Source organism: Oryzias melastigma, linkage group LG12 (genome assembly GCF_002922805.2).
Source record: "Oryzias melastigma strain HK-1 linkage group LG12, ASM292280v2, whole genome shotgun sequence".
NCBI classification, from domain to species: domain Eukaryota; kingdom Metazoa; phylum Chordata; class Actinopteri; order Beloniformes; family Adrianichthyidae; genus Oryzias; species Oryzias melastigma.
This window is the reverse complement of record NC_050523.1, coordinates 22044865-22063659: the sequence shown is the minus strand read 5'-3', so window position 1 is coordinate 22063659 and position 18795 is coordinate 22044865. Positions and strand designations below refer to the sequence as shown.

The 18795-nt window shown below is 38.6% G+C and overlaps 1 protein-coding gene across 4 annotated transcripts; it reads left to right on the top strand.

Moving 5' to 3' along the window:
- The first annotated feature begins 275 nt into the window (after nt 1–275).
- Nucleotides 276–15453, top strand: mvb12ba (multivesicular body subunit 12Ba). 4 transcript variants are annotated; one of them, XM_024299295.2, is made up of 11 exons: nt 283–329; nt 418–494; nt 5798–5923; nt 6386–6493; nt 6567–6663; nt 6813–6942; nt 7636–7776; nt 8882–8976; nt 10206–10261; nt 11448–11507; nt 13350–15453. In XM_024299295.2, the coding sequence occupies exons 3-11, from the start codon at nt 5813–5815 to the stop codon at nt 13434–13436; spliced, it is 885 nt and encodes a 294-aa protein (XP_024155063.1). In that variant the 5' UTR covers nt 283–329; nt 418–494; nt 5798–5812; the 3' UTR covers nt 13437–15453. The 4 variants fall into 4 exon arrangements, with proteins under 4 accessions (XP_024155064.1, XP_024155062.1, XP_024155063.1 ...); XM_024299296.2 differs by lacking the exon at nt 418–494 and having other exon boundaries at nt 276–367; XM_024299294.1 differs by having other exon boundaries at nt 280–494.
- Nucleotides 15454–18795: the final 3342 nt, after the last annotated feature.

Sequence of the window (18795 nt, the reverse complement as noted above, 5' to 3'; positions counted from 1 at the left end):
AACTGGTGCAGAGGGCCCCATATTATTGTTGGCCTGGGGCCCCCAAACTGCTAGGTCCGCCACTGCATGAGGATGCAACAATACTTTCCTTAAGATTCAGTTCAATGGTGTAACATATGCATCCCTATTATTCAATGCTCTGGATATGCATCTCTCCATTTGCCTGCCCCCTCCACATAAACAATAAAACACCTAAACAGGAGCCCATAGTGGAAGCTGTAGCGGAAAGTTTGCTGTGACTTCCACTGAAGAACATCCATGAATGTAGCCGAGGCCAGTGGGTGGGGGCGGAGCTATCTACGTCCAGTGGATCTGCAGCGGATCTCGCGGTGGGCCCTCCAGCGACACTAAACCGGAAACGCACGATGTAAATATTAACACTTGAGCTAAAGTTCAGGATCACTCTGTCGGTTTCAGGGTGGAAACATGTTTTGAAAGAACGCACGCGGGGAAACTCGAAGTAAACGGTCCGTGTCAGCGTGCTGCCTCGCGGGGTAAGTAGCGCCCCAGCTTGTAAGCTAACTGCGCTTGCTAACAGATTTTCTGTGACTACAAACAAATAAACAAAATGTTGCCTTCTTTTTTGACACTAAAGTGTTTCATAAAGACTGAATGTGTTTTAAGAAGACTGCAGGTACCCAGTCTGCTCACTGCCTAGCATAAAGTGTTGTTAGACGGCGCGTGAGTGATCCTCATCCACCCCGTTAGCTTTAGCTGTGTCGCATAGCGGAGCGGAGCAGCCTGGACTATTACTGTACCGAGGCAAGAAAGAAGATATGCCGCCGTTTATTGGCTTCAATGGCGGGTCGGATACCAAACACTCCGGTTTGAAAGGGAGGTGGCTCGATGGGGAAGAGGTTCAAATGCTTATCTGATACAAACAGGAACCACAATCAAAGTGAATGAGGTTTGCGGTAGGTGTCAGAAGTAACGCCTGTGGTGGTTCATCTTTCTGATCTCCGTGAGACTTTTTCCTGTTCAGATTTTCCTAAAGTTCCTGCTTGGCCGTCCCTTTCTCCTTTACATACTGATCCTTGCTTTCACTTGTTGAGTGGGGTACTTGTGTTACTCGTGTATCAGCTTTCCACCATCATGTTTTGACTTTTTCAAATCTATGTTCAATTTTGATATAATGGAGAAAAAAATATCCAGGTTATAATTTGTCCCATTCTTTATTTTAATTCTTTTTTTTACAGGAACAGTTTCACATATTAGAAAAATAATATGATCTGGAATTTAAAAATGATCAGAGATGTATGAGGTGTGTAGTTACATCTTGGTTTATCTGTTTATTTTAAGCAATAATTACAAAAGGAAAAATAAATTTAAAATGCATTACAATATTAAGTCATAACTACTTTAAATTATAAATAGACACATTTGCACTTATAAATACCGAATACACACATGCCACATTGAATGCATTACATGGAATAATTGCCAAATAGTTTTATTGGCTTGGGAGTGGGTAAAAGCAAATTTATATAATCTCACTCTTAATGTGTTTTACCTCACTGTTTTTTGTTTTTTTTTTACAAACCCTATTTTTAACATATATTTTTGAAGTTATTAATCTTTTTTTTAGTCCAACTGGAAATAATTTTTAAAAAGATTAATTTCTTTTTGATTATTATTAATCTTTTAGAAAATCATTTGAGTAGACATTATTTTGTTTCATATAAGTAAAATATGAATATTCAGCAGTATTTCCATTAAGTGAGAACTGTGGCTGTGTAAAGCCTGACCCCAGGCTCCCATGGTAACTTTAAAAGTGCGAGAGGAATCGCCACTGCATCCGATCACGTCCAACCTCTGCGATCTAGTTTCTCTGGCGCTCAGAATCCGTTTCGTTAGGTTAATGTTTTCGCCCGCACTTTTTGTGAAGTTGGGGCTATTAACGACCTAGATTGTAATAAATGCCTTGTTATCGGGTCAATCCTACGTGAGCTTGGAATTTCGCAATGTCAGCAGCAGAGCCTGTAGCTGCAGCCATCCAGTAGCCAATGAGAGTCATCTGCCGTAGCTAGACTGCTACCGCATTGCACATGTGCTGTAACGCTAGCCGTGTGAGCCCAGGTTAAGTCACAACTGTCCTTAAGGGAGGACACAGGCTGCCTGCAGGTAAAAAAAATAAAGAAATAAGAAAACCTGTAGGGGGCACACAGGTGGTTCGCACAAAATCTTAAGATTGTAGAGCCCTTACGCGCATTTGTTTCTGTGGTTTTGATGTGGGCGACAGGTTGTAGGGAACACTCATCATGTAAGAGTAAAGCAGGTGAGATGCAAGTATGTTGTTTGGATTTTAGATTTTTTTTTTAATCAAAAAGGATCCCATTAGTGCTGTTCAAGTAATTGGTAGGTGCCCCTTGCTGACATGTTGTGCGCTCTTTGTGTGCCGCCTGGCTTTTCAGTAAATTAGACAATCAATGGGTAGAGTGTGTGAGCGTCATACTGGCACTTACACATCACGCATTTGCGGACGGTCACTAAGGGTCCAGTACTCGCACCTTACTTATGACTAAAGTGCAGTATAAGGACATTTCATCACCCGTACATAATAAGTGTTTGTAACTTAAATTATTCTTACAAATACTTCATTATACACTTACAACATGCACGACAACTGTGAGTTCCATTTTCATGTCATTCCTTAAGATGGTCGTACAAACCTCTAGGGAACTTCAAGACACACCTGCGCTCCCTTTAAGATGTGGCCACTACTTTCTACGACCCTTCACGGGCATAGATGACCCAAAAACCTGCAGCCCCTCTTTGGGTCAACCCCTCCATCCGGGTACATGTGACTAAAGCGTTAGTGAACCTCACACTCGGTTCAGTTTATTGTTAAGAATCGCAAATATAGAAAGCAGATCAACAAGAGTGTTAGGTTAAACAAGGAGAACATGAAAAGATGCTTTCACTTTCTTTTAAAAAACATCTCAGAGCTTCATTATGACTCATTTGTATTACAAACTTCAGGTTTTCTCAGCAACATTTTAGTCCATAACATTCCTCTGGCTCATTTCCAAACATCTGCCTCTCCTCGTAAAACACAATCATATTTTTTTAATTAAAATACACAAATACCATTTGTTTTCAACACACTTTCGGAGTTGTTTTTAAATGTTGTTTTTTCACTAACAAGTGCTTCATTTAAAATGTGTAACTTCTGTAAGATATACAGAAACCTGAAGTGTATCTAATAAAAGTACTTGTATTGTAACATTCTTTTCTAATACAGATTTATTTATGCAACTGTTGGTTACATTAAAAATATTAGGAATTAAATGACTTTCACAGTGATAATTCTGCATTTTCAGTGTCCAGGAGCTTTCTTATACACAGGCAGGGAAGCCATAAAATGACATAAATCGGGTAAAACGCTTTTAAACAACTTTTCTACCTTAACAGGATCAAATATACAAACTGTACTCTCTAAGCTTTCACATAAAAAGGGTTCATTTACCAGTGTCACCATGTCATGGAGATATAACATTTACCCACCTGATTCACTGATCAAATAAAGAGAACAGGAGGAGACGACGCTTCACTTTTCCTTGCAGATCTCTGAGGACAGGAAGTGCTCTCTTCTGTTTGGCCAAGTAAGCCAAAACTAAAGTTCCACCGTTCCTTGTTACCCACAAACTGCTCCAAAAAGCAGAACCTACTCTAAAGTAATTGTGTTCACATAATAAATGATCTTCACGGTGCCAGCTTCTAATGTAATTTATGTTTCAGATATTCTGGTTTTACTGTCTGGTTTGTAAATGCAGGTTTCACTTGTCATCAGGTATTCCTTTTTGAATAGAATCAATTTGTTTTTAAGTCTTTTATTTGAATCCATGAATGCTAAATATTGCAGAGGTAAATTGGCAGCCCGATGTTTGTAAAAACAAAAGATGAATTTAAACATCTAAGTTTTTGAGATTCTGAATTAATAAACGTATTTATTTTTTCCATCATAAAAACTTTAGCTAGAAAATGTTTTGATCTTGTTGTTTTCATCTTTTACTTAAGTATCTTCCAGATATAGAGTTGTTCTTTCAGTTTTGAACTTTGGCATTCAAGATCAAACCATAACTTAGTTTCAAAGTTACTGTTTGAGTTTTTGGGAGTCTGGTCTAACGAGAACTGCATAGTGAGAAGATTTGATGTACCGGTAGGACATTGCATTCTAGGAAAAAATCAGTGAACTGTAGTGAAAATGTCGCAAAGAAACAATAGATAAATCTGTCTTTTTAGGGGTTCTGCAGTATATGGACATTATCATGCGGTCTTAAACAGTGTTTTCTCTGATGTTTTTCATTGTCCTTGTAGTTTTTAACACTCGTGCTCTCTTATGGGGTCCAGATGACCCCACCCTTATATTGGTGTGATCCCTCCCATTAAAAAGATGGACAGGATTTCATGTCTGCCACAGACACCAGTGAAAATAAAAAATTCTGGAAAGAAAAAGAAAGCGCACTGTCTTGTGGGGTCCAGATGACCCCACTTTTAATGTAAACATGCCAAGGATAGCACAAGGGTTACGAGGGTTTAGAGTTTAAGGTTTAGAGTTTTGACATTCGATTTTACATGAAGTGACCCATCTGAGGAGCAGAGGTGTCTTTAACAGGACAATGTCTTTATTTGCCATTTACCATTTATCTGATACATACTTTCCACCAGTGCAGCTCTCAGTTGCTGTTTTTTTGAAGCATGTGTGACTTCAGTGTCAAGAGTTATAGTGACAGTGTTTACCCAAGAGTATATTCTTACAATTAGTTCACTGTTCATGTGCTAAAAGCATAAAGCTGTGAATCACCTGGTAGACGTTTCACTGAGGATTTACTCAGACAGACTACTGCATAGTTGGAGCCAACTGGTGTGTGACAAAATACCCACATTGTACTTTTGTTTTAACTGTTACATGTCACTTCTGTTTAGCTGACCCAAGACAGAATAGCATAGTTATGGAAGCACAATGTTACTCCTTGCAGATCTATACTACCGTCTGTTTGGAGCTTGTTCTATGCAGTTCCAAATTGTGTTTACTGCTCACATGTTTTCATTTTGTGAGACTCAATAGGAAACTGTCTGTTTGGTCTTACTTCCTTTATTTACGGAATGTTGTTGAATCAATCTTTCTGTGTTTTATTTGCTCTGGGTTTCATAAATATCTTAATGAAAGCTCACATCCACTCCTGTTGATTGAACAAGTGTTCAGCCTGTTGGAAATTTGGGTATTTGTTGTGTAACGTGTCCAGCTTCCACAAAACCGAGATATCTTTGTCGTAGTTCCTCTGCTGTGTTGTAGTTCATTTATAGAGGATTTGTTATGAAACATTTGGAAACAAATATAGTATAAGAAAAATGTATAAACCACAAATATTTAATCTATGTTAATGCAATCCTATACTTTAAGAACTTTGTCTTCAAGCAACTATATAGTTGTGCATCAGAAGACAAGAATATGTGCTTCAATCTTATTCTAATATTAACTTTTATGACAGTGGATTAAACCATTTATCATCAAATTGCTCAATAATCTGACGAGTTAAAAGTCTAAACAAAAAAGGAAAAACTTAATTAGCTAAAAAAATGAACCAAGACTATAACCCTATTACATATTCAAATCAATATATTTTTTCTTTAAAACCTTTTGGATAACAGATGATACTGATCATGTTCCAACAATATATATATATATATATTTATATTTTTTGACGTAACATGTTGCCTTGATTGGACTTTTTTGTAATGGTTGATTAACTGGTTGTTATTTTCTCTAATAGAAATGTTGTTTTGTGGTCCATAGAGAGCTGTTACAAAGATGCCTGAAGTACGGGATCTGACTGAAGCTTTGCCTGAGATGCCAATGGACCCAATCACTGGTGTTGGAGTAGTAGCCTCCAGAAACAGAGCTCCAACTGGATATGATGTAGTAAGTCACGGCACAGGACTCAACCCAAATGACCGTTCTAAAATCAGGCTGGAAAACGTGTATAAATAAATATCAATATTAGGTTTTTGGACTGATATCCTAAGACCTTTTAAACTGTAACCCCCGAAGATCTAAATCAAACAACTTCACAGCTAAAAGCATTAGAGCTCTTGGATGTTTTTTACAGAAAATTAAGATAGTATTACAAATCATGAGCCATGATAGAACAGTTTATCAGCATCAAGGAAGGAAAGATTGATCTTGATGACCAGAATTGTTCAGGCCTGTTCAAGGTCATCACTTCCAGAGCTAAACTGAAAACAGCTTAGTCATTTCTGTTAGTTTGGGTCAATTAAATAACATTCAAATGATTTGTAATGTTACACCATTTTTAGAATCATATCATAACTCCAAAGTTCATGTCTGTGCCATTTCTCCATCAAACTCCCTATTCCTCCTCAGGTTTCCACGACGACAGATGGCATTGACGCTGACCTGTGGAAAGATGGCCTCTTCAAATCTAAAGTGACCCGTTACCTTTGCTTCACACGAGTCTTTTCCAAAGAAAATGTCAGTTCACACACCTTACACATTGACAAGAAATATGTTATTGTTGTTGAGCTTTGTCTGTTTTCCCCTCTAGAGTCATTTAGGGAATGTCTTAGTGGACATGAAGCTCATTGATATAAAGGACACCTTACCTGTGGGATTCATCCCAATCCAGGAAACGGTGGACACCCGTATGTATTCTCTTCCTATTGACATCATTATTTGTGGCAAAAACTACTTGGATTTTTAACCTTTTTGATTGCCACGTTATCAATGTCTCTGGGAATTGTAAAAGTCACATACTGGTCTGTGGGTAAGGGTTTGTTTTCCCATCCCACAGAGGAGCAAGCCTTCAGGAAGAGGCGACTCTGCATCAAGTTCATTCCAAGGGATTCCACAGAGGCAGCGATTTGTGACATCCGTATCCTCGGGCGCTCCAAGCAGGCACCTCCTCAGTATACCTTTATTGGGTAAGCAGCATAAAACGACTTAAATAAAGGTTCATGAATCTTGTAACATAGGAGCTTTAGCTCTAGTGTTGATGTACTTCACATTATCATAACGTTTTGACCATTTACGCAATTAGTTCCAACAGATTCTGAAGCAGAGAAAAGCAACTTTGTGCAGATATACAACACTTTACAGCAGTGATGTGTTTATCTAATCAATTCAGTAAGAGCAAGAGAACCTTGGTTTGCTTTGAACAGGTGTTCTTCTGTTAGTGTAGATGGGAATTTGATCCAGATTTAAGGGATCATTTATTTAAATGTAGAGTAATGAAAAGATAACAAGTTACTGCACAGAGAAAATGTAAATATCAGGTATGTAAGTGAAGAAATGAAGATGGCTAATAAATATTTAGAGACCTAGAAAGATGGTTTTCTTCTACATTCCTCTGTCAGGGCTTGTTTAAGGGAGCAGCTGGTTAAACAGAAGAGCTTAATCTGTTGATTTAGTCTGCTCCAGTCTTAAGAGGGATGTTTGATTTGCACTCCAGCTCAAGTGAGCTTTCACACTTCCCAAACGAGGCGGGCTATCTGAGGAAACGACCCCGTCAGTGTGAATGCGGCGACCTTCTCTTTAAGCTGGAGCAACTTAAGAGCTAGCATGACGTTTGTGTGCTTTGCCGGCATGTTTTCATTCCTCGTTGCATTGTTCCACAGGGAGCTTAACAGCATGGGAATCTGGTATCGCATGGGGAATGTCCCCCATGCTCAGGACTCTGCTGTCCCGCCACCCACCAACACCATTCAAAATGTGAACAACTCCACCCCTGCTCCTGTTCCAGCAGCTCCTATACCCAAGTATGGTTCCTGTATTTACATGTGTGTGCATGTCTGGTCTGATTTGAATTTCTGCTCTGCTGTATTCACATGGCTGTTCGACAGAAACGTCTGTCCAAAGCAGTAAACGAAAGTAAACATGAAGAGAGAACTCTTGAGAAAGATATTTTCAATGTTTTGACGACTTTGAGCCCCAGTCCCTCAAAAATGCTGTCCACGTCCAGGTCTACTGTGGGTTTGGAAAATGCAAATCCTTTACTTCATTTTCTGGATTTTCTTAGATTGACTTCTAAAAAAAAAGTCCCTGACTGTTTATTGAGTTTGATTTAAAACAAACAAAAAAACATTTACTCTTTTGAACTCAAGCTTGGTTGATAAAATCAATTAATCGATCTAAATCGATCTAAAATTAATAGATCAATAATGGATCCCTAAAAGTAGAGGTCGGATTATTAACTTATAGTGGGATTTCCCATAGGACGGCTAACACTCGGTCGACGTATACATACATTGATGACAAAAAAACATCTTTATAAGATCACAGGCATGAATTTTCCAAAGTCCTTTGTAGAAATATTTTTTAAAGTAATCATTTGTGGTCTAAAACACCGTTTTTTTTGTTAATTCTTTCTTCTTCTGGAATAAAGTGTAATGCTATACTGCGATCGCCACCTACTGGCCAAACTGAAACGCCCTCCAAGAGAGGCAGAACAATTGTTGGAGCTTCTCCATTTGATAAACCATGAAACGCTGTATAGTATTATCAATCTCATTACTATTTTAATAATACATTTTACAGTATGTGAACTTTATCAGATTAATATGAATATATTCAGAACATATATACATTCAATTATTTCTAAACAAGTGTGCCTAAATGTGTAAACCTTGTAAACTCAAAATTTTATTGAATTTAATTTAATTAAGATTCAAAAAATTGAAATTATAATCAAATCCATTCTGGAAATTATTGTAAATACCCAGCCCTATTTCAAACAGACAGGGGGTAAAACTTTCCAATTTCCAATTCCAAAACTGTAATTAAAGATGGTATTTTTTTTCTTCAAGTCACCTCGTACAGAATTTAAAGTGTGTGGTGTGTTGTTGTTTCTTTCTTTGCTCCAAGGCATATTTCCATGACCCTGCCTGCCAGCTTCAGAGGGAAGAACACCACCAGACCGGATTATGAGCACCAGAACTCCAACCTCTATGCCATCTCAGGTTAGCAGAGCTCTTAATGTTATTAATGCTTGTTATAAAAAGCTGTAAAACACTCTCAGTACTGCATTAACACCAAACACAAGTCATGAGTCAAAATCAGATCCATCACCTCTCCTGCGCATCAAATTAACTGCTAAACGCTTATCCAAAATGTGTTCATAAACCTGTGAGAGGAGCTACTGTCAAAAGATTTTAGCCTCTTCAGTACTTTATGGAAGTCATAGATTAAAGCTGGACGCCTCTGAAGCACAGATTGTGTTCGATGAGCGCATGCTAGATATCTGCAAACTAAATTGTCCAGAAGCATTTTAAATAAAGCCAAACTGGTTATGGACCACAAGTCTCTCCACAGTTTAGGTTGTGCCTCGATTTTACCATATTTTTCTTATTGCATAGAAGTTTGGGGGAATATTTATAAATCAACCCTACATTCACTTAAAAAAGACCAATACAAAGTGAGTTACCTTGATCACACAAAGAACTTATTTTTACGGTCAAAAGAACTCAAACCTAATGATTTGGAAGAATACTACACAGCTCAAATAACTTTCACAGCATGTGCAAAAGTTTTTCATCAAAAAAATAAAAATAATTTTAGAGGATAAGATACATTTATTATACTCAAAAAAACATGTTGTGTATTTATGTTTATATGCGTAGCAAAGCTGTGGAACAGAACCAGTGTTACAGTGTACACTCAATGTTTGAGAACAAATGTAGAAATATGATTAATGATAGATATGCAAATATACCAAACATAAATAAACTGTAATATATCTGTAAATATTTATGAATAGAAATCTGATATGTGTTGTGGTAATAAGATACAAGTAGAAAATAAATGGGTGTTTAAATATGACAAATATGTGTGGGATGTTTCCATGTGTATATTCTAAGTGTATATTTATCTCTGTGTGTATCTGAAAGTAAATCTGTACTCAGTAGAAAGGTAAACGGACTATCGGTGCACTGGTTGTGGTAATAAATGTGGTCTAGGGATGAGAATTTACAAGACTTTACTTCTTCTCACTCCCTTTTAGATATTTCTTAAATGTATTATTATTTTTTCCTTTTATAGTATAGTACATCATCATCATACCTAGTTGAGCTCCCCTTAAAAACAACCAGCCCCAGAATAAATGGTTTAAAACAATTATTAGGATAATCTGTGAATTACTGTTTTGATAGCATTGATTGGAAGGACTCTTTCTGTTGTTTTTGTCTTTCAGCGATGGATGGAGTTCCCTTCATGATCTCTGAGAAGTTTGCCTGTTCTTCTTCTGATGTAAGTCTTTGAAGATGAGCTGCTGAAATGCAGACATGTTCAGCTCCTCTGAAATGAAGATCGTCTGTCTGTTTGCTCATGTTACTCCAAATGTGTCAACATTTTTTTTGAAGGAACTGGGCCTCAATTCTGATCATGAATCAACAGTAGAACACCTCTGAGTTTACCATATGCGCACAGGCAGCAAAAAAAGGTTATCAGCGGAGCTTGGAGTTCATGATTCCCATGGCAACATGCAAACACAAAAGAATGCATTGTAAATGTAAATATAATATGAAGTGTACTGACATGTGCAGGAATGTCTGAAGTGCAGCCTGTGAGCTAAATTCAGATTACAGTCACAATTGAATCCAGCCTGAAGCCTTTTTCAGAGAAAGAACCAGCACTGCTGGTAACAGCAGAAATACACACATCTAGAAAAGCTGTTTGATATTTCACCAGAAGATGGCAGTAGCGCTGCAGACACACAGTAGCTACTGTCCCACTGAACATTGTCGTTTTTTTTATGCTGCTTTTTTTCTCTTTTCAAACTTTGCACTTTGTGTACATTTTAGAAGCAGAAAAATTCCTTCATACATTTAGCACAGTTAGTGCTACTTCTAAGATCTGTTATTTTTCTGTGCAAAAACGACCAATTCCAACTAATGGAAGAAAATACAAGGTAACCATCCAGAAAGTGTTATATATATATGAGGTGTTCCTATAACATCCATCTATCTTCTAAACCCACTGAATCTCTTTCAGGGTCAGAGTCCCACTATATTAAAATAAAGCGATTTATTAGGAAAGTGAAACTTTCAAAATCGATTTTAAAAGAGACATTGTTCAGATGAAGAGTGATTCTAGTGTTTAATCATTTATTCTGATGGTCTGTTCCTTTAAATTAAGATCATGAAAGGACATTCACATGAAGGAGCGTCTTTCCAAAAAACATCCAGATTATTTTCTTCACTCTACCAACCAAGTTAGGTTCGCTTTAGAGACAAGAACCAGCAAAGTGAAAGAAAAGAAGGGAGCAAAATGGCACAAGAGCAAACAGCAAACCAGTTAACACTGCAGTTTGAAGTGTCTAAAATCTAATGATGTACTTTACCAGCTGTGATGAATATCTGCTCTGAAGCATTGAGAACATGGATGCTGCAGTCCACCTGAAGGGCTCATTTTTCCCTGTTTGTTGTGTGTTCAGCTGCAGCAGGTGGACCTGATGGGCATTACGATCAAGTCTTTGGCTGACATCGAGAAAGAGGTGAGGAAGAAGATCTAGTCGACCTCCAACAAACCAACAGATCATAATCAGGGCTTTTCCTGGCTTTTATCCTGGCACCACCACCACCTTATCGCGACCTAAGATTCGTGTAGCTACCTTATCTTTAGCAAATGTATTACAAATTGACTATTTTAGCAAGTATATTTACATAAATAATAAAGCACAAATTAGTATTATTTAATTTCAAGTTTATTTCTTTATTTTCTTTGAAGTGCTTCTTAGTAAATAATACCTCAGATCCATGGTCATTTACCGAACATGGGACTGTGCAACAAACATCTACTCAGCTACTCATTTGCACAGAGAACAGCCTGTAGCAGAGCATTTGACTTGTTAATGTTTCAACTAATAAAACCTTTCAGACACTCTTGGTAGTTAAAAAACCTCTTAGTTTGGACCATCAATTGCAACTTTACAACAGACATTCAGGTTAATGTGACTGCACTCTTTTCTTTTTGAAAAAAAGTTGCTTATTTTATGATTTTCCATGCCTGTAGAACTAATACATTTGACTAACATGACTCAGGTTGGAATAAAAATGTATCTATTTACATATAGCTAGATGTACACAGTTATAGAAGAAACAATACTCACGAGAGGTGTAACGGATCACAAACCTCACGGTTCAAATCGAGTCATGGTTTTAGGGTCATGGTTCTATGGAGAGAAAATAGACTCACTCTGACTTGTGTGTACGTAATTCTTGATTTGTGCATAAATTAGGATCTGTGCATGCAGTGCACAAGTAAAAAATATTATAAAATTAAAAAAAAATGCAAAATACAATTTACACAAGCACTAATTAAAATTACAACAGCATGAAACTAATTACACACAAAAATCTTTTAAAAAATATGCATGAATCACCTCTTACACACACATCAGTTACACACAAATCTATCGTGAGACAAATTTGTCTGTCAGGGATGCGTTCAAGAGGTTTACTCTTAAATGCATGAGCGGATCAAAATGCAGCTTTGGGGTTCTTTATAGTGAGGATTAAACTGTATAATGCATTTAAAATCTCAAAAAGTAGAATTTTTATGGTACGGCCCCTTTAAGTAATAATAATAAAAACTTTTAAGAAGTTTGTGAAGTTGTGTTAACAAATCTAGAATAAATAAATTGTTGACGTCAGACTGAAATCCCTGTAAAGCCTTACAGGAAAACACCAGCTAAACTAAGGTGCTAATTATAAAAGGTTTAAAAGGTGTAAAGGATGTTCGAGCACAGTTGTGTTTTTGTATAAATGTTTTTTGAGGTTTGTATCATGTTGTAAATTACTGTTAAACATTATATGAAGGTTAAAATCAGAGTTTGTAGATTTCACTGTAGCAATATGTTAGCAGGAGCCAGCAGAAAACCTTGGATGAGACGTGGATTGTCTTTACAGGTGGATACTGGCTATTTGCTGGAAAAAAAGCAAATCTGTACAGGGCAGGCATACGGCCCTCAGCAAATCTAGATTTAACCTTTATTTAACCTTCAAACTGTTAGGTGACCATCTGCCCATTGATCCACTGAAACATTGACGTTGCTCAAATCTCTGGACTTTTATTGTCAGAAGTATCACTACAGATCTGACAGCAGTACAGTTTTTCAAAACCACTACTTTAAAAGGTCTTTCACTACTTTAAAAAGTCTTAGTGAGGTTCTTTGGAGTGTAAAATTTAGAAAATTTTGTTTTGAAAAAAAAGAGCTGTGATTACACACAGTGTCCACCGTGGAGCACTGTTGTGCTTTGCAAAAACAGAATCTGAGGGTAAGAAGTTTCAAGTCCACCTTTAGTTTCTTAGAGCCCATTTTCCTTTGTGATTCCAGTACGACTACAGCTTCCGTACGGAGCACAGCGCCGCCGCTCGCCTTCCCCCAAGTCCAACACGGACCCCCCTGAGCTCAGAGGCTTGAGCCCGCCTCCTGCAGCCTTCCAAACGGAAGTCGGCTGCCGCGATGACCTGAACCCAACTACTGAGACCCAGCCACGTCCTGCAGCACGGACACGACACCGTTCACCACAATGAAACTACGGGAGTTGACGAAAAGCCAGCAGGAGCGAGTGCATCCTTCTGTGGAACCTGTGGTCTCGCTGTCCTCCTGCTTTTTTATATGTAAACAGGAAACATTCTAACCAAGAAGGTCACCGTAAAATCATCACAACTCATCTCTGAGACAGAGCTGCCCGATGTTGGCGCAGAAGCTTCTAGAGAACGGCATTTCAAGCTTTATGAAGCATCGCAGTGTGTGTGCCAGGAGACACACTGAACGACACTCCAAACAACCTCCCCTCTGAGTCTTGGCTGCAGGAAGTCAGCTCAGTTGTTGGAAAAGAGGGAAAAAACCATCAAATCCAGCCTGGGTTTGTTCCTGCTCGTGTTTTTGGCGTGTGTCCCTCCTCTTACTGTAACACACTGGGAACATTTCAGTTAGTTTTCTTTTTGGGACTGAATGTGCTTCCTGTTGCCCCTGGCCAATCAGAGAACTGCTTCTTAAACGCTGTTTGTGTTTGAGCCACTAACTCGAGTCAACCACTATTAGATTTTACTCACAGATTTCAGTGTAGCTTCACACTGTACACACTAATGCAGGAATCTGAGCTGGATTTTAACCTGAGATGTCTGGTAGTGACTCGAGCAAAAGGCATTCTGTTTCCAATACCTCCATCTGAAAAAAGGGAATTAAAAAAAAAAAACCAAGAAACCCAGATGTTCCTGTTACAAGAATGTTTAGTTCATCCCACCTTTGGTTGAGGTGGATGCTTTACGAAAGCGCTTGGACAAACCCAGTCCACACTAAAACGTCTTTAAAAGGAAAAAAAATACATTTTTTTTGTTTGTTTGTTTGTTCCTGAGAGTCTGATTTTTAAAAAGTGGCATAAAAATCAGTTTCTTTTATATTGTTACCACTCCGTACTAACTGCCAGCAAAATGATAAGTTACAGATATTTAACTTTTATGGTTTTTAACCTTAGAAACTGTCCTGATAAATATGTCATCTGATAGTAACTTAAGTAACAATCCATCTGTAAATATAGTCACAATATTTGAAAACCAGATCATTAGCTGGTTTCAGGCACAAAGGTAAGTATGGAATTTTAAACTGGATTCTGTCTCCTAAAGCACACCTTGTTCATGCTGGGAAAACGTTCAGACATTATGGGGTAATGGTTGGAGAGGAACAGTTTTTATCAGGATGTAAAGAAATCCATGACACTGTTGGAGTTTGTGATAGAAATGCCCTAGAGTTCATGTGGGCTTTTGAAAAGCTGCTGCTAGTGTTTGTAGTTCTGCCATTTTTGTAGTTTGTAACCATCGGGAGATGCTTTTCTTTTCTTGCAACTGAAGGACTCGTCTGTTACCATCCATGTCTACCTGCAGCGTCACGTTTCCAGGAGTTTGAGCGGCCGGCTTCTCTACCGACAGATTCCCGTCAGATACAGCTCTCCTGTCGTCTCTGACAGAATCTCTCCAGGAACGGTTGGAAACATTTCTGGACTTTAGTGTCCATAGTCATGATAATCCTCTAAACTAGTAGGTGTTAAGCTCTGTCCAGTGCAGTGGTGTTCATCTCCGCCTGTCCATTCAATGATCACTTCAAGATGTCGCTCCAGCTCGAGACGTTTGCCTTCATTGGTCTAAACGACTTCAGACTGTTACAGATCACGTGCAGAAGCTCTGCATACATATTTAACATGTTCATTTATTCTTTTTACTTCACGTTTGTCTAATTTATTAGTTCCATGTGGTGACAGTGTTGCTATAAAGCTGTTGTCATAAATGTGTAGAAGTATTGGTTGCACTGCGAACATAAAGCGGGTGAGGTGATGAGTGTCATCTGCTTGCTCCGTGCTCAGCTGCATCTTTGGGAAATCACTTCCTGTTGTTTCTGACTAAACATTTACCAGCTGACTAATAAATACTCAAAAACACGTGTTTCTTTACATGTATCCTGACATGCTACAGTTTTATTCATTTGGAACCCTAAAAGAACTAAATCCCTGAAGATTGTTGCAGCACAGCATGAGGACTGTGATCGGGAATGACCACTGACTATATACACTTCCTTTCAAAAGTTTGGGGCTCATCCAAAAAATCGTGTTTTCCAAGAGAAGTCACACTTTTATTCACCAAATAAGTTTTACAATGAATAGAAAACATAGTCAAGACATTGACCAGATTAGAAAAAATTATATTTCTGATCATATTTTTTCCTTCAAACTGCTTCTGTCAAAAAATTCCCCATTTGCAGTATTTCCAGCATTGCAGACCTTTGACGTTCTAGATGTTAGTTTGTGGTAACCTAAAGAAATGTTACCCTACTCTTTTAGAAGCCCCTCCCACAAGTTGGACTGACTGGATGAGCACTTCTATTCTTCTGTACAGTCAAGCTGCTGCAACAGCTCAATGGGGTTTAGATCTGTTGACTGTAATGGTCACTCCATTACAGATAGAATACCTGCTGCTGGTTCTTCTCTAAATAGTTTTTGAACAATCTAGAAGTGTGCTTTGAGTCATCGTCTTGTTGTAGGATCAAACGCTGTCCATAGGGTAAGGCATGGTGTTTGAAAATGAAGTGATGACCTTCCTTTTTAAAAGTCCCTTTCTTTCTGAACAAATCTTCCACCTTACCAGCCCAAACCATAATGCTACCGCCACCTTGCTTAACAGATTATGTCAGGCACTGTTTTCAGCATCTTCTCAGTTGTTCTGTGTCTTACCTTCTGTGTGATCCAAACATGTCAAACTTCGATTTGTCCAATTTTTCTCCAATCTTCCCCTGTATAATGTCTGTTCCCTTGCCCATATTCATTGTTTTATTTTACTAGCCAGTCTCAGATGTGGCTTTTCCCTTACCGCTCAGCCCTGAGGGCCAGCATCCCGTAGTCACCTCTTTGCTATAGATGATGACACTGGTGTTTGCGGATTTAATGAAGCTGCCAGTAGAGAACCTGTGAGTCGTCTATTTCTCAAACTGTAGACTAATGCCTCATTTCCACTGAGTGGTCCAGACCGGACTGGTACGGCATTTTGAGCTTTTCCATGATAATATGGACCCATAAAGCCGGAGCGATTCATACCATTTTTGGTCCCCTGTTGGTTTGTAAGTCCATAGAAAAGTGGCTGTCGTCACACAATGGAAATCCGTTGGTTGGTGGAAAGGTTTTACTACACCAGCAAGCACCCGATCAGTGCTTTTCCCGACTCAAGATCCAAGCCAAAAGTTTTGTCCTCTTTTTGGCTATATTCTTCTTCGCCTCCTGCAATCTTCTTGCAATTAATAATTAATTCTTTGCATTCAGTATTCCACCCTTATTCACAGGGGTTCAGGACCGGAGACATGCTGAATCTGCAAATATGCTGTAGTCGCAGCGTTATGACACACAGCTACGTCTTCGGTCTACACCTTGCGTGCGCCTTGATGGCTCAACACTCAATGGAAACACTCACTTGAACCATTCTAAACCTCCTTTCAATGGAAATGAGGCACACTTGTTCTTATCTTCTTGCTCAGTTGTGCAGTGGGGCCTCTCTCTTATTTTTCTACTCTGGTTAGAGCCTGTTTGTGCTGTTCTCTAAAGAGAGTAGTATATACTGTTGAAGGAAATCTTCAGTTTCCTGGCCATTTATCCCATGGAATAGCCTTAATTTGTAAGACTGTCAAGTTTCACATGAAAGTTCTCTGTTTCTGGCCATTTTGAGCATTTAATTGACCCCAAAAATGTGATGCTCCACATACTGAAAGGTCAGTTTTATAGTTTCTCTGAGCAGCCAAACCATTTTCAGCTTTGCCAAAAAGAATGCTCAAAAGTTTTCTAATCATACTGATGGGTGAAGGTGGGACACACCCTGGACAGGTCACCAGTCTGTTGCAGGACAACACAGTCACCCCCACATGCACATAGGGACAAGGTAGAATACTAAGTAACACATGCAGCATTGGTCTGTGGGAGGAGGCCCAAGTGTCTGGAGAAAATCCACACATCCACGGGGGACCATGCAAACTCCACAAAACAACCCAGCCAGGATTTGAACCAGGACCTTCACACTGCGAGGTGAGTGTTAACCACTGCAACACCATGCAGTCCCTCTCAGAAATGGTAGAGCAGCTGTGGACCCATCTCAAAACAGCAACACCTCAGATCAGGGTGATTGGGAGAAGTTTGCAAAATGAAATCCTAAAATTCCAGCAGATGAGTAAGGAACCCCTTTATGGTCACAGGAGGCGATTGATTTCAGTTATTTTGACGCATTTTGAGTAAGAGGTGCCAATAGTTTTGTCCTTCTTATCTTTGAGTTCTGCTCGAAGTTTTGTCAGGTATGACTTTCAGGGTTTTTTGTGTTGTTTCTGTAAACAGCAAAACATTTCCAATTGGAATCAAGTTCTGAGAGAAGTGTTGCATTTTCTAACAGAATTGCAGAGATGTGGATATTTTTGGCCCAGGCTGCATGTGGTAATAAGGCTTACAAAACTGTTGGCAAGTACCGACCAGATTTGAGTTCGCTATTCCTCCCATCATTTCATCCTTTTTTTTTTTTTTTTTGCTTTTTCTTTCACTTTTTCCCTTGCTGGCTAAAATAACTCATAAATGAAACGAGGAATTTTCCCCACACTAGAAAGACTCGACAGGTGTAATAATAAACACTTCCAATGACACACAATGCATCTGCTTAACATAAACATACTTTACAAGCTGTAGCTCAAGTCAAAAGAGTTCATGTTTAAATATTATTTATGTCACTAATTTTTGAGCAGATCTGCACCAAGATCACGGTAATAAAATCACTTTCTCTGACTCTTTGCCAGCCGGTCTCTGTCTCCAGGGTCTGCAGCAGAGACTGCAGCCAAACTGCTGCTCTGGGCTGGAGATCAGAGAGGACTTAAAGAGCTTTTCCCTCCAGGGTGAGTCCCGCTGTCATTTCATTCCATTGTCACTCCAGTTTCTCCTGCAAAAAGTAACTTTAGTTTCTTACAAAAATTACTTAAAGTTGTGACACAATATACTCACTTTTTACTCCATTCTGCATGTGGAAACTAAATGTGTGCTTCTGTGTAAATATGTGCAACTGCAGAATTACTTATGCTGGTCATGCAACAAATTAGTCATCATGTTGAGATGTTCATTATTATGCATTTATTTGACATGTGTCATTCTAGCAAAATGATCAAATTTACACTTTTAAATGTAAAATAAATGAATAAAAAATTTCATTAAAGACCCACTCACACAATGAAAGTGGTGTCTTTGGTGTTTTTAACATGTTCTTGTGGC